The sequence below is a fragment of the Corvus cornix genome, chromosome 1 (genome assembly GCF_000738735.6).
Source record: "Corvus cornix cornix isolate S_Up_H32 chromosome 1, ASM73873v5, whole genome shotgun sequence".
Classification (NCBI taxonomy): domain Eukaryota; kingdom Metazoa; phylum Chordata; class Aves; order Passeriformes; family Corvidae; genus Corvus; species Corvus cornix.
In genome coordinates, this window is record NC_046332.1 from 24,301,641 (window position 1) to 24,316,276 (window position 14,636).

Here is a 14,636-nt window from a genome sequence, read left to right on the forward strand (position 1 = left end):
GGTTTTTAATATTATTTCAATACCTTATGGTCAAAGTTGCAAGATTTTTTTTTCCCTGCTGAGTCCTAGCCCATACAGAATACTCAGAGTATTGGTGCTGGAGAGGTGATAGAAAGGAATTTGATTGAAATGCTGGTTATTAAGAAATGCTATTATCCAGTAAAAGTGTCAGAGGGCCTCAATCCAAGAGACATAGATGATTACTGTGGATGAATTCTTAGTCCATGGAGGCCAGGTGGGAGGGTTCAATTGTTGTGTTTTTCCCCTACCCCCAGTGAAACTTAGAGCAGCCTTGGAGGAGCGACTCATAAAAAAAAAAAAAATAAATAAAAGTCTGTTGTGTTCTTTGGAAAGCAGAGAACCAAAGAAAGAATAGAAGACACCCTAAACTATTTGTCAGCCTCTAACTCCACCTCTCTTTGTTTCCCTCCCTCTGAAACCCACATAAAGCAGTTTGTATGTTATGGTGATGAGAGACAAGGGGAGACTTCTGTCCCCAGCTGGTGATCAGTTTATTCACTGAAGTATGAGGATTGATAGCACTTGTCACTAATAGCCCAGCTAATATAGCTGCAGATGCTACATTTAATCATATAAGCTGTGAGGCACAATTGCAGAACAAGGGCCTCTGGCCTACACCACTGGAAAAGGAAGCAGAGCAGATTCCTAAAGGGCTGGTGGAGAATTGCAATGGTCTTGCACCTCTGTGACAGGAAAAAAGAGGATGTGTCCTGCTTCTGCATGACACTCTCTGCAGGATATGTATCCATGCACGTGTCATTTACTAAGTGCACGTGAGGGAATAAAATGAAAGGATCTTGTGCGTGAGATGAAGAGTATGTGCAGGAGAAAGCAGAGAGCTCCACTGCATGTAGAAGAAGGAAGGTAGTGGTTGGAATAGGAGGATGTGCCCTGTCACATTTGGCTGTCTTTCATAACACCATATTCCTGACAGCTTTCTCTTGATATCTGCAGCCAAAAGGAGTCAGAGCATTTGAGAAGATGTGGTGCTGTCCAGCAGCACAGCTGCATAAAGCAGGGAGCAGCTTCCATGCAACTAAGACCAGAGCCCTGCAGCAAGGACTCTGTAGTGCAGTGAGGATAAGTTGGGGAGAAAAAAAGGAAGGTTTGGGCTTCTTATGGCCCCCATCAGCAAATGTCAGCCTCATTCCCCTCCTGCTTTCCAGGAGAGTTTGAAACCAGGTGTTAGAGATTTTCAGCCATTAATGAAGGGTCTTCTCCCACCTGCCAAATGTGTTGGCTGCGTGGATGCAAGCACCATGCAACACTTGGGAGGCAAATGATACTCTGTACTTCAGTCTTCCACATGGAAGACCACAGACAGACCCTGTGCTCATCCTCTCACCCTGTCCCCTGCCTGCCAGCCTTCCTCCCTGCACATCCTCACCTTAATGCTCCATCACACTTCCAGCCCCACACCCATTATTCCATGTGGCTTTTTCCACCACCCATACACACGGACACATATGTGCAGAGTCTAATCCCCAGGCACCCTTTCACCCACCTACATTTCCTCTTGCATCCCCACAGTTTTTGGCACTGTTTTCCTTACGATGTTCGGCAGCTCTCACCCACACACCCAGCTGGTACTCACTCGTGCTCACCAGGCTATCATGTTCTCTGTCTCCAAATGCCCAGTGCTGTAACCAAGCTGTTACTTGTTCAGTTCAGTCATGTGTGTGTTCTGTCAGACACACACATGCAGTCAAGTGGCCCAGAACAAGACCAGCATGTATCAGGGTTAAAAATTAGTATGCCGTGGAACCATCTCTCTCCTCTAAACTCATACCATGATATCATGGCCCCTGAGGGGATCAGTTTGTGGTGTAAAGAAAGCTGTTTGTGGTTTTCATTGAAGGAGAGCACAGGGGAGGAAAGTCCAGCCCAACACCTAGCCCTTCAAATGAAGTGACTTGACAAGTATGCAACTGTGGCGGGGATTTGAGAAGCAGTAAATTTAGCAGCACTCACTTCCACTGACAACCTGTCATGTGCTTGAAACATAAATAGTGGTAGAGACAAATCGCTGCTGTTTTCCTATTAAGCTTTGGCCCACTGGCCCTCTGGCTTGCCAGCAGCATTTCTACCTGGCCTGTTTGGATGCCTTGTCTCAGGGACAGATGTGCCTCCTCATTACAGGCTTTGGGAGAGTCAGGGCAGGAATTATCATGCTGTTATTTCCTAGGTGTCCTTGGTGTCTGGGTACTGGCTCCTCAGCTTATGGATTTCTCACTCACACTGTGTGCTGCTGGCACCTCCTACTTCCACCCAAGGTTGAGGAAACATGGACCCTCTCCTTAGAGGGCTTATGGTTTTCAAACCCTGCCCCTGGTTTCTGCCTCATAGACTGGCAAGGTCACACTGATGGAGTAAATGGGCACTGATTTGAATAAAGGAGTAGAGGTGAAGTTTTCCAATGCACCTGAGTGACTTGCAGGCACAAATGCCATTGAAAGCCACTAGGTCCTGTCCTCTTAAAGCATTTAGTGGCTTTTGGAAACTCTGCTTTCAAATATCAATTATTATATAACCATTTAATAAAACATGCCATGAGAAGCTCACATTAATCTTTACAGAGATGAGACATCCCTCAGTGCTTTAAACTGAGAAAGCAGGGATTCAGCACATTTCACCTTCTTCCCTCTCTCTTATCAGTTTTGATTCCTCTTCCCCTCTCTCCTCAAGGAAGATGAAATCATGTCTGTGATTAAGGTGGCCTGCTCTGTGCTGTTTAATTAGAACAACTGCTGTTTCAGTTCCAGTGAAAGTCTCACAGGTGTGCAGTTGCAAAGGCACTCTAATGAGACCCCTGCCTCTCCAGGAGCTTGGAGGAAAGGAGCCAAAGAGTCCTCAACATAAAACAGATGGTTTTCCATGCTTTCTTGGCTCTTTTGGCTGACTTGGGCTCCTGTTGGAGCTAGACATTTCTCTTCCCACAGGAATCAAATGCATTTGGGGAGTCAAGAGAAGAGAAATAAATGGATTCCTGTCCATGATGATAATAGGGGGATTCAGAGAGGTGAAGCCCAGTGAGACACTCTTGATTGACGTGATTGGCCATGGTCTTCTCATGCCAGTACTGTAACAGTTGTTGGAAATTTTATGTAACCATCAGAACAAGTATTAAGGACTTGGGATGAAGGCAATGAAATATCTTTTAGGTTTGTCTTCAGACCCCTTCCTAAACTTATGGGGCAAGCTGTAAGAAGTCAGACAGGAGTTGTTTTGATACTGTTTCTTCTACTTACAGTTTTCTGCCTTCTCCCTTTCTGGTGACCCCCTTCTTTTTCCCATATCCCTGGGAGAGAAACCCTGCTTCACAGCCATGATTTAAAGAGTGCTGACAGCCAACAGCTGCACTAGCAATGGTAGTAGATGCATCAGGGAGCTACAAGAGCTCAAAATCAGGGTCTGTATTTCCTCTCTGCTTGCCTCCCCTGTAGGACTTTACAAGATGCAATATTAGGCAGTGAGTAAATGCCTTCCTTCTCCTTCGCAGCCAGTACCTGGCAAGTTTGAGAGAGAGAGACTCTTTATTCTTTGGAAAGCAAGGGAGTGGCTAAATACATAAGAATTAAATATTCTGGACCGAAGCAATCATTTATCTGGACTGCTATCACTATGAATCAACAGCAGACACTTCAGATTATAATATCACAGGAGCCAGCCCAACTGATCAAAAGTCTCTGCAGTGTGTGAGCCCAAACAATCTCTTCCCAACACACCCCACCCTGCCTCAAATCTCTGTGATTCTCACCTTGATACCTGGCAATACTTGATGCCTGATCAATCCTAAATCCAGCCAGTTAGTCTCATCTCCTGATCCCTTGTTGTGCTCACTACAAAGTATTCCCTTTCCTTCTTCCACCAGGAGCAGGTATGGGGGATGGTGTCAGGCAATTACTATGCTGGATCTAATTGAGAAACATTGCAGCAAGGAGAGGGGTCAACAGAAAAGCAAACAAAACGATTTTTCAAGAAGCTAATCCACCTATACAAATATTGGCGCCAGGCATCACAACTGGCGTGTTTTTGAAAGGGTAAATCTTGCTAAGGGGTGGCTTAACTCTTTGACCTCATTTCCTCAGTTGAAAACTACAGCAGTTTAAAAGATCAGTGGCTAGATCCAGGCTGATACAGAAATCCCGGTCTTTAGGTTTTATTTGTGAACTCGGTGTTCAGAGTAGCCTCACTGAAAACAGGGATGAACTACCGGAATTGCAATCTTGCTAAAGACAGGAGATTCAGGGGCCATGCTATCTGGTCATGAAACATTTGGCTCCAGCTTGCAGAGAAAGAGCCACAGCAATGCCTAAGCCTCTGAGTTAAAGCTCTTTCCCATTTCAAGTAAATTTGTGCCAGTTTGTAATTTCTCAAGTCTTCTTCCGAGTTTCAAACATATAAGAATGGAATTCTATGGGCAAAGTTGAATCATTGAGAAGGAGGGGATCATCAAATTTTTTAAAAATTTTAAAGTTAGGTTGAAGCTCTGGGTTCATCATTACCCTCTCATCCCAAGAAGAATTAGTGGGCATAGGACAGAAGGGAACAAACACCTTAGATTTAAAAACAGGGAGACATTCTGTTGGACGCCTACGAAAGCAAGCCACGTGGTTCTTGCACAACAGTATATTGAGCGTATCTTGTGCTCCATAAGACACAAGAGACTTTGTAAAGAAGATAAGGATTTTTAAAGATGCCACCAAACACAGACCAACCTTATAGTTCCTAGATTGAGAGACTGGCATGTTTGGTACCAGTGAGTGCCGTCGCACAAGGTTTCTCTAAAGCCTGGGGCTGACATAATGATTTGTGGAATTAAACTAGGGACTGCATCCCTGCTCTTCACTGGCAGGACACAAATTATACAGTTCAGTCAGGCTTCTTGCCCCAGAAGGGACTTGTTGCTGTCAGTCTTTTCTTTGGTCTTGTGTTTGTGAGGAGGAACTTGTCTTCAAACTGTGTAACAATGATAGCACAAGTGCATTGTCCAAAATAAGAAAACTTGTAGAAAAAGGAGTACATGAGACCGAATGAAAAGAAACCATCCGAGTCACTAGAGACTGTAACAGTTGACTGCCTGCTGTTGTATTTCATGCCTTTCATAAGTGTCCATGACATGCAAGAAATCTCAGTCCCCTGCACCAGCTCTCAGCTTCCATTACCATCTTGTGCTTAGCACAGTGGGAAACAAAGACCTATTGATTACGAACCCACACCCCCACAAACACACCCTGATGTTCCTCTTGCCAGGGGCAACTGCTGGCCCATCCTCTTCCTGTAGGTGGTGGAGGAAGAGGGCACAGGTTCCCGCAGTGCTGACCCCGCTGCTGGGAGTGGGATTGGTGTGCTGCCATCCATGTGTCCACATCAAACAACTCCTGAGCCTGAGCTGTGATTCTTTGTCTGACCTTCTGGTTTCAACCTCCATTTCATTAGCTGCTCCAGCACTGTCCTCGCAGCCCTAATGAGTTACCAACTCCTGCCTTCCTAAGGCTCTCAAAGCTGTGGTGACATCTCATTGATTCATCTAGCTGATGATGCCTCCTACCTCATGTTGTTTTAAAGTACCCTTCAGAAGGCAGCAGGGAAAAATTTTGTGATGCAGAGATGGTGCAACTATTGGTTTGTTCATGTTTATATGTCATTTTCTTGGCAGTAAAATTAAGGCTTGGTGTTTGGTGGCATAGTCATGACAACTTGCATTGCAGTATGCAACACTTAGGGAATATAATATTGTAGTTGTGACATTACATGACTTAATTTACCTCATGGTTCATAATTTACTTTATACATTGGCATCACAGCCAAGTTCTTTTCAAGAGCAATTAATCTGTCCAAAAAAAGCTGTTTGTGTTCATTAAAAAAGTGTTAACAAATTTGGGCTAAATTCAGTAAGTAATTTTGAAAAAAAAAAAAAAAGTGATCTTCTTCAACATGAAATCATCTGATTTAAATTATATCTCAAGTTGAAGAAGACCATTAATTCCTTCTTCTGGTTCAGCAAAGAGAAGAAGAAAACCACTGGTCAAACACAAGTGAAGCGGGTCTGGATTTTTTTTCAGGAGATGGTTCCCTTTCTTTCCGGTGTTCACATATGGATTTTGAATGGAAAATCTAATCAGCTGCTGAGATGGAGTAGTATATTGCACACCTGCTCCGTGCCCAGACTCGGGGTTGTATGTGAGAGAGTGTGATGACCCTTAGCGGTCGTTTATGAAAAAGAGGGGTGGAAATTCAGAGATACAGCCAATCTGCTGAGGCTGCCTCAGGCAGATGACCCCCAATGACATGCACCCACAGCCAGGATGCAAGCTGCATCTGAGCTGTCAGATTTTGGCTTCCAGCCCCTGGGCAGAGCCGCCAGCGATGGGCGAGTTGTCCCAAGCGGTTTGGTCAGTGCTGTCCCAAGAGAGAGAGCACAGAGACATTGTTCAGTCTGGGGAAGCTGCTCTCAACCTGGAGGGTTTTATCTGCACCCTGGATGCGTGGAGTTTGAGAAGAAAGATCCCACGAAAATCATAGGCTCTCTTAACCCTGGTCATGCCAGTGGGTGCTCGTGTTCCCCCTGCCAGGGAGCTCCTCGGCCGCTGTCCCTGGCTCGGGAGTCAGTTTTGCACATAAGGTGCAAATGTGATTGCTGATGAGCAAGGTCCTGGTGAACACCAGGGGAAACCATGCCAGAGTGTTTCCTCCCAGTCTGACTCATTCATTAAGCCAGAGCCAGGCCAGAACCCTCCCTGGCACTGCACTAGTTTTTTGGTTTATGTGTAATAGCTACAGACCTGAGGGCATGGGAGGCATGAGGCCAGCTTAAACAATAAATACCCTGCTGTGCCTTGCTGCTTAAACAGAGTAATTACTGCCTTACTACATGTGACCCCTCTGTTCCTGTCCCTCTGGCAGTTGTTATTTCATGGCTCCCTTTACACAAGGGATGGCTGTGCCTCTCACCGAGCTGTACATCTCTCTGTCTGCTACTGTCTCACCTCCCGTCTTTCTCACTCACTCTGTCTCAGTGCCTTTCTCTTTGACAGTAGCTGACTACCATTTTCTCTTTTTCTCAGTCACTGAAGAATCTCACTCTTTTGGCATTTCTCTCTCCCAGCCACTGTCACTCTCTTCATTCTCCCTGTTTTTTCTCCATCTATTTTTGTCTTGTCTCAAGCTTTCCCCATTTTTACCACTTCCCATGCTACTCTAGGTTTTCTGCCTTCCTTCCTCACTGTAGCATTGTAGCACTAGCTGTCCCTTTGCTCATCCACCATCTGCTTCTCTCTACTGATCTCTTTGCTAAAAACAAGCCTCTTCAGCTAAGGGATAGGAAAAAATGCCAAGCTCATTGGAATCTGTGATGGCTGAGGAGACAGACTGATAATGAAAACTTCAAAGTTTTGAATTAAAAAAAAACCCCTCAGCTGGAGGTAAAACAAAAAAATCATGTCAAAAGCTCCCTTAGCTATTTTTGTCTTTCAGAAGCCTGTTCCTAGGGAATAGAAGGTGCAGAGGGAAGGAGGAAAGTTAGGTGAGCAAAACCTCAAACACTAAATGGAGAGTGCAGAGACAACAAAACCTGCAGTTCAGCAATAGAAGTTGCTACACACAAAAAACTTGAAATGGCATCCATTGATTTCCAATCTTTTTTATCTCCTTGCATCTTGTTTTAGGCCCAACAAAGATGCATAACCCATTCTGCTCTCCTCTCTTCACAACTGCAAAGATGCTTGGAGGGAAAACAAACATAGGAGCAGGGTGGCTGATCTCTTTCTCCGCATGCCAAGTGCAAACAGATACTTTCATCAGATCTGAATTTTAGTTTAAATTAAGACCACGGCAGTTTAAAAAAAAAAAAAAAATAAGAGAACTAAAGTAATCTCTGCACAAGAAGAAGCCCAGTGTTGGATACACGGACAGGAGATGAGATGAAACAAAATGTGGCTGCCACCTCTGGAGATCAGCTTCCCCTTTGGACATGTAAGAAACTAGGGCATGAAGGGAAAGGTCTCTCTGGTAGAGCATGTGTCTGAATGCACTGCTGGCCCTGACTACCTGAAAGAGCTGTCTGCACACAGTACAAGTGGGATTTTGTCTGTGTGTGTGTCATTTGTAGAAAGGAAGCATTTAGACTTTGAGGAAAGAGTGATGATGTGTGGCAGAGCAAGGGGCGGAGGTGAGAAGGGCCCATAAATGCCTGGGGAATGTGTCAGTCTGTGTTTCTGCCCACACAGGCAGATTTATAGATGTAAAAACAAATAAAATACATAGTATATAAAATACAGAATATAATATATATTTATCATATCTCTATGAGAGCACAGGCAGGTGTGCACACCAACAAGGACAATATGCAGAGCCGATGGGGTTGTACAAGGCTATTTCCAGAGGGTAGGGGGAGAGGAGGGCTTCTTGCCAGCAGGCTAGCATAGCCAAGGAGATTTGCTGTTCGGGTTCATTATTTACTGGGTCCAATTAGGAAGCCAGTGGATAGGAAATGTGGCTGAGGCAAGCAGGCCTTCAAAGCCTTTCTCCTGCACACATCAAAGCTGCTGCCGCAGATCCCTCTGCAAAAAAGGCTCTGCCAGCTCCAAGCAGCAGCAGCCGCCTGGCTCATGCTGCTCAGGGTCGTTCCCTCTTGGTTTGATTGTCAAGCCTCCCAGGCTTATGCTCTCTCTATCTCCAGCCTCCAGAGCAGAAAGCTCCTCTTTCTGATTTACTGGGACAGAGTTAAGGAGCTACAGCTTGGCAAGAAGATGTTTAATGGAGCTATAGCAACAAACCAAGCTAACTATGAACATGTGAAAGGCAAAAAACCTCCAGGGGAGCAGGTTGCCTGAAGTCATGCAAGGGGATGGTTTGGGATGAGAAGAGCTGCACTGAGTGAGAAGTTATCCCCCGAGGTAAATCTGAAAGGACCCTCAGTGGGAAAAGGCTGTACTGAACCAGGCAGAACAACCAGGAGACAACCCCTGTCAGCAAGGAAGCTTTGGCAGTAGGGTCAGAATTTCATCCCTTGATAATCTGCTCAAGGCAAATGTCTTCTCTTAATGGGAATGGAGTGGCTCACTTGCCAGGAGCTGGCAGTCCCTCTTTCACCTAACAGAATATGTTCATTGTCATCGGTACCAAAGAGCATTGTCCAAGCCTTCTCCCTCCCCACTTTGATAAACTGCATAGTGACAACCATCACTTCCCTGCCAAAGCCAGCTCTTGTGCAGAAACATTTGTAAATTCACTCGATGTATGAAGCTGTGTTCCTGCTCCCCCCATCCCCTGTTTGCCTTAGAGGTTAGAGTTAATATGACTCACCTAATCTGGCTGCCAAAGTGAATTAGTGAAAACATCTCTACAGCTCTCTGCAAGATATCACAACCTGACATTTCTCTAACACACTGTGATACATCTTTCCTCTCCCTGATCTGTACTACAACACCTCAATTTTACATAAATGCTTTTTGTTAGAAATGGTTAATGTGCTCTTAGAGGGGACAAGGCAGCAAGCAAAAAAGTCTGTCTTGAAAGTGAGAGCAGTTCTTGTAGCAAATGTTGATGCTCAGGGTCACCAGTGCAGGGACAAGAACAGTGCTACCACTTATTCAGCAAGAGACTGTCACAGAAACTTTCCCTGAAGCGTTATGCTTGTATCTGTGTCCTAGAGCAGGGGAATGAGGAGCTGAATAGGGTTATTGATGTCTTTGACATGCCCTTTAGAACAGAAGTCCTGTCTTTCACTGATTTCCAGGGCACTCCACTGGGCAAGTCAGCGGCTCATCATGTCTTGGGAGGAGTTCTGTGTAGCTGTGAAAGCTCTCCTGCTGGACATGGTACACAGTACACTTCAAGTGCATGCATGGATGCAGAGGAGAAGCACAAAAACATTTTCCCTTGGGAAAGTATCTACCCTTTTAGGTTACTTTGGAACTCCATTGATGTGGTTCTCTAACAGACAGACTTAACAGCACCCGTAATGAGGGGTGCCACTCCATTAGCGCTGGTTAAGTCACCCTCAACCCTGTTTTCATTATGGTGACAGACTTGTGACAAGGGCAAATTGCAGGAGAAGCAAGTCCCACTTGGAATGAACCCTGTGTATAAACAAGGCAGAATTGCAGAGCAAATGATCTGCAAAACAGAGGCAAATTACTTTTTAACCTTTTCTTTGTGAGTCTTTCCCTGATTTCTGATTAACTCTCCAGTCAACCGACTGACCTACCACCTGGGAGTGCTGCTGTGAAAGGAGGGGAGTGTTGGTTGTCAGCTCAGTTTGGGGGTGGGATTTTTAAAGTGCTTTGTTAGCAGGTAGCAATATGAGCAATATGCCATAAGAAGATCCGGGAATTAACAGAGTTCCCAAAAAGAACTGATCCCTGCTGTAGCAAAACCAGAAACAATGTACTGCCTCTACAGACAGCAGCATGGTGCAGTAGTTGCAATGCAATCCTTCATCTGTGTTCAGCCCCGGTAACACCTCATCTGAAATGCTGTGTTCAGTTTGGGGTATCACACTTCCAGAAAAATGTGAACTTGTCAGAGAGGTCTAAAAGCAAAGAACAAGAATGATCAAGAGCCAAAAAAAACCTCACCTACAGAGGAAGGTTGAAAGACCCTGGCAATGTTCAGCCAAAAGAAAAAAAAGATGACAACTGAGGGAGGAACATAAGTGATTTAAAAGTTGATAAAAGGCTATTGCAGGGAAGGAGGGAATGATTTGTTCTTTTTGTCTGTAGTGGCTAAGACAAAAGTAATAGCTTTAAATTGCAGCAAGGGAGATTCAGGTCAAACTTCAGGGAAACTGCTCCAGTGGTAAGGACAGCAAAGCACAGGAACAGATTGTCAGGAGTGGCTGCAGAATCTCTGCCGCTGGAGGGCAGAGGATGGCTGTGTCCCTGACATGACTCATGTGTCCTGCCTTGAGACTGGGGAACGGATTAGATGGTGACTGAAGTGCCTTCCACAGTGCTGTGACTCACCTAACTCTGATTCCCTAACATATTCATGAGTTCCAGCAATAAAAAACACCCATGAAAATCCCACCCTGCTTCCTTCTCCACTGACTCTCCACAGCATCAGCCCCAGCAGAGAGAAGAGGACTGAGAGCCGTGTCCTGGCAGCAGGAGCCAACTTTGCCTCCTTCCCTTATGCAATACACTGCTGCCACGCAGGAAGGTCCTAGAGCAGACTGTTAGGGGATGCAAAAACCAAAGCAGTTGTAAATTTTAGACCAATGAGATTTCCACTACCTGAACATCTGGTAGGAGCTGGGAAAAGGGACTGCTGATGAGCCCTGCTGAAAGAGAGGAGGAGCCTTGTCTTTAGATGAGTCTAATAGGTACATTGCTGTTTTCATGCGGAGTCTCCATGATGGGGGGTGGTTTTCCCCTAGAATGATTCCAAAAATTGCCTGTGAAAAGGAGAAATAAAGAAAAGATAAAAATAATTCTGTAAGAGACAGAGTTCTGAGCAGATTTTGAAGTTTCTAAAGTCCCTCTCTGATGCAGACGGGAATTGCACACAGCTGGCATCGCCAGTGGGCAGCGAACTTTTTGGAAAATCTGACCACTCTCTGAGGAACCTGAATGGGAGCTCTTGTGAGCTGACCTTTTTTTTCTTTTTTCAAATCTGGCTTTTACCCTTTGAGGGTTGGGGGATGCTTTCTCTAAGCATACACAGGCACAAAACTGGGGCTTGTGGTTTCCCATGCTGCAGAGCAGTGCTCACAGCCCTCTGAGAGGAGGAAACGGGGTTCAGATTCTTTCCAGGAGGTGCCTTACTTTGCTTTCTGAAGGAATAGAGAAGATATACCAATCCTAATATTTCATGCTTCCCTGACAACTTTCATGCAACGAATCTAATGTGTTTTATATGGGTTAACCTCACTGCCCTGCTCTAACCAGGAGGTGATAGGAGAGGGGGTGCTATTTGCTGCAGTTCACAGAGGGAGAGCAAAGGAGTGACTCACTCAAGGTCATACAGTGAGTTAAAAGCAAGGCCACAGACCTCCCCTGATTCCTGCCCCCATCCATTACCCTGACTGACACTCAAGTCACTGTTTTCCAAAGTGTGTAAGCGAGGCAGCACGGTTTAAATGTGTCATTTCGTATGTACAGTAGATCAAGGATGCGTGATGATTATTGGTCTCTGCAGATCAAATTACAGTTTGTTTCTCTCAGTTTGGCTGTGTTTAATGGTAGCTTGACCTGATCGATGGCACTCCAGGGTGGTGGCTGCTCTGAGAGACAGAAAGACATTTTTCACAGTTTTGCAGTGGAGAAAAGGGTGCTGACAACAAACCAGCACATCTGAGGACCCGGCACATCAGCCACAGCATGACTAACCTCTGGTAGTACTCAGCCATCACACTAGTGAACTTAGTCTGATCTCATGTGGTGGAGATTTTGCTTCTCGGCCTGGGCAGCCTGTGAGATGCTATGTATTGTATCACCTGTATGCGGCCTTCCAGATTTTCAGTTTTTCATAGTTAAATGAAACACTGGTATCTTGCTGATACAGCTTCTGAAATAACTTCTAAATGGCTCACGACTGTTACTCGTTTGCAGAATCCGTGTTGTGATTGTTCCTCCATAGCAATTTCCCAAATCTGAAAGCCTAACAGAAGCACCCTCTGTATTCTTCTGTCCTACCAGGCAGAGAGTTTGAAGGTGAGGAGGAGTACCTGGAGATCCTGGGGATCACACGAGAGCAGTCGGGCAAGTACGAGTGCAAGGCTGCCAATGAAGTTGCCTCGGCTGACGTCAAGCAAGTCCGGGTCACTGTGAACTGTGAGTACATCGCAGCTGGGGCAGGGCAACGGGGAGAGCTTTGCCCACAGGCGGGGGGTTACTTCAGGAGAAACAGAGAAGCATCTCTGGGTTTGGATTATACAATCAGAAAAGGAGGGCGCTGAGAAAATTATCTGCAGTCAGACACTTGCCACAGGGTACAGTTTGTGCTTTCAACCTGGTAATATATAAGAAAAGGCCAGGGGAGGTGTGGCATGGAGAGACAGACAGAGAGGGAGAGGGAGAAGGAAGAGCTGTGAGTTGCCCCCATCTCTCCCCTCCGAGATGCTGGCAATGCCTTGTTTTCACTCATTGATATTCGGGTCAACAGTAGCGTGAAGAGAAGCTTCACCAAGGCAGCAAGGAGAGATAAGGGAGGGCTCAGCTGGCTCAGAGCAAACACACTCCTGCCTGCACCCAGCCATCTCAGCAGTGCCTACACGGCTATCACAGCCAGGGGACGCGGGGCAGAGGCATGTGTTAATGACAGGGTGCAAAAACTTAACTTCTATGCTGGTTTCAGGTCATTAGTTTAAAGCTCTGTCTAAGAGACCCTCCATGCACCAGTGCAATACAGAGAGGGGCTTGACCAAAGGATACAGCAATCCCCTAAAAGCACTGAGAGGCATGGTTAGCTGTGGCTTACATCCACACCTGTGGAGGAGGGCATGGATCCCATCCCATATGTGCCTAGACAGATGTCCACTTCACTCTGCTGGCATGCTTCTCTCACAGTAATACAAAATATTTCAAATTGATGTTGCTCTTTAATCCTACACGTGTATATGTCCACCTCCATACTTGTATGGCTTATGTTTGGCACTGGAGTAATGTAGAGTGAGCTATCCCCATGTACCTGCTTTGTTTCCTTGCTTGGAGGCTAATAACTTTGCAGTTAGGATGGATGAATGGGAGGTATATCCTCTCCCGACCTTCTTCAGTTTAAATGGAGACTTAAATCAAAATATTAACTTAAATTGAAATTGGAGATGGCTACAGACATTTCTGGGTGCATATTCATGTCTTAATTCACAGGTAGAACAGTCGGGGAGAGGGTTAGGGCAGAGAGCTGATGGCAGCGTTTCAGCCAATACCAGTCTTAATTTGCCTGTAGGTGATTATAGCATCTTTTAATACCATTATTGCTCTTTGTCTGTTTCTTTACCTTGGTCCTTGTGGGCCATCACATCAGATCAACTTTTCTGCTGGCTTAGAAATTGAGGTTGTAAGCTCCCTACAGCATCTTCCAAATCCACAGTTTTTTATAGTTCCCTTAGAAATTGGGTGTCACTGGTTTAATATCAGCTGCCTCATGGGCCAAATTTGGCATTAATATGAACTGTAGTAGCAGATTTTCTGCACTGGGAGTATAGAAGTGTCACAAACAGCTGAGTTTATAAATTGGAAATGTTCCATGAGAACCAATTAATAGTTTCAAATATTTCTGTGAAACATAATTTCAATGGTGCTTTAATGTGTTTGAAACAGATTGTTTGTATAAAGTCAGAATGTTTGATTTTGATTTAGTTTCAACACATAATAACTATGCCACGGTTAAGACCTTAAACATTTTAACTGTTGGAATATACGGAAAAGTGATGTGATAGAGTATTGTAATATTAATATGTGGTGTAATTTGTAATGTAAGAAACTTAAAATTCCTTAAGGACAGATCTCTTCTTTTGAAAGAAAGGGAAATAAATCTAAGAGATCATGAGGACCATGCAGGAAAATATCAGTCCTATTTCAGCAATGAAAGCTAGATATTTACATACATCTTTCCTCATCCTGCTTTGTTAAGCAACTCCACAAGCAGCAGAAAATGGGAAAAAACACAAT

At 45.0% G+C, this 14,636-nt stretch overlaps 1 protein-coding gene across 3 annotated transcripts in view; it reads left to right on the forward strand.

Moving 5' to 3' along the window:
- The window catches only part of LOC104687061 (limbic system associated membrane protein), a 1,003,034-nt gene that overhangs the window by 955,600 nt on the left and 32,798 nt on the right, over nt 1-14,636 (forward strand). For all 3 annotated transcript variants that reach the window (XM_010395986.4, XM_010395985.4, XM_010395987.4), the window contains one exon: nt 12,663-12,797. In XM_010395986.4, coding sequence (XP_010394288.1) covers nt 12,663-12,797 — 135 coding nt within the window. The remainder of the gene's footprint in view (nt 1-12,662; nt 12,798-14,636) is intronic.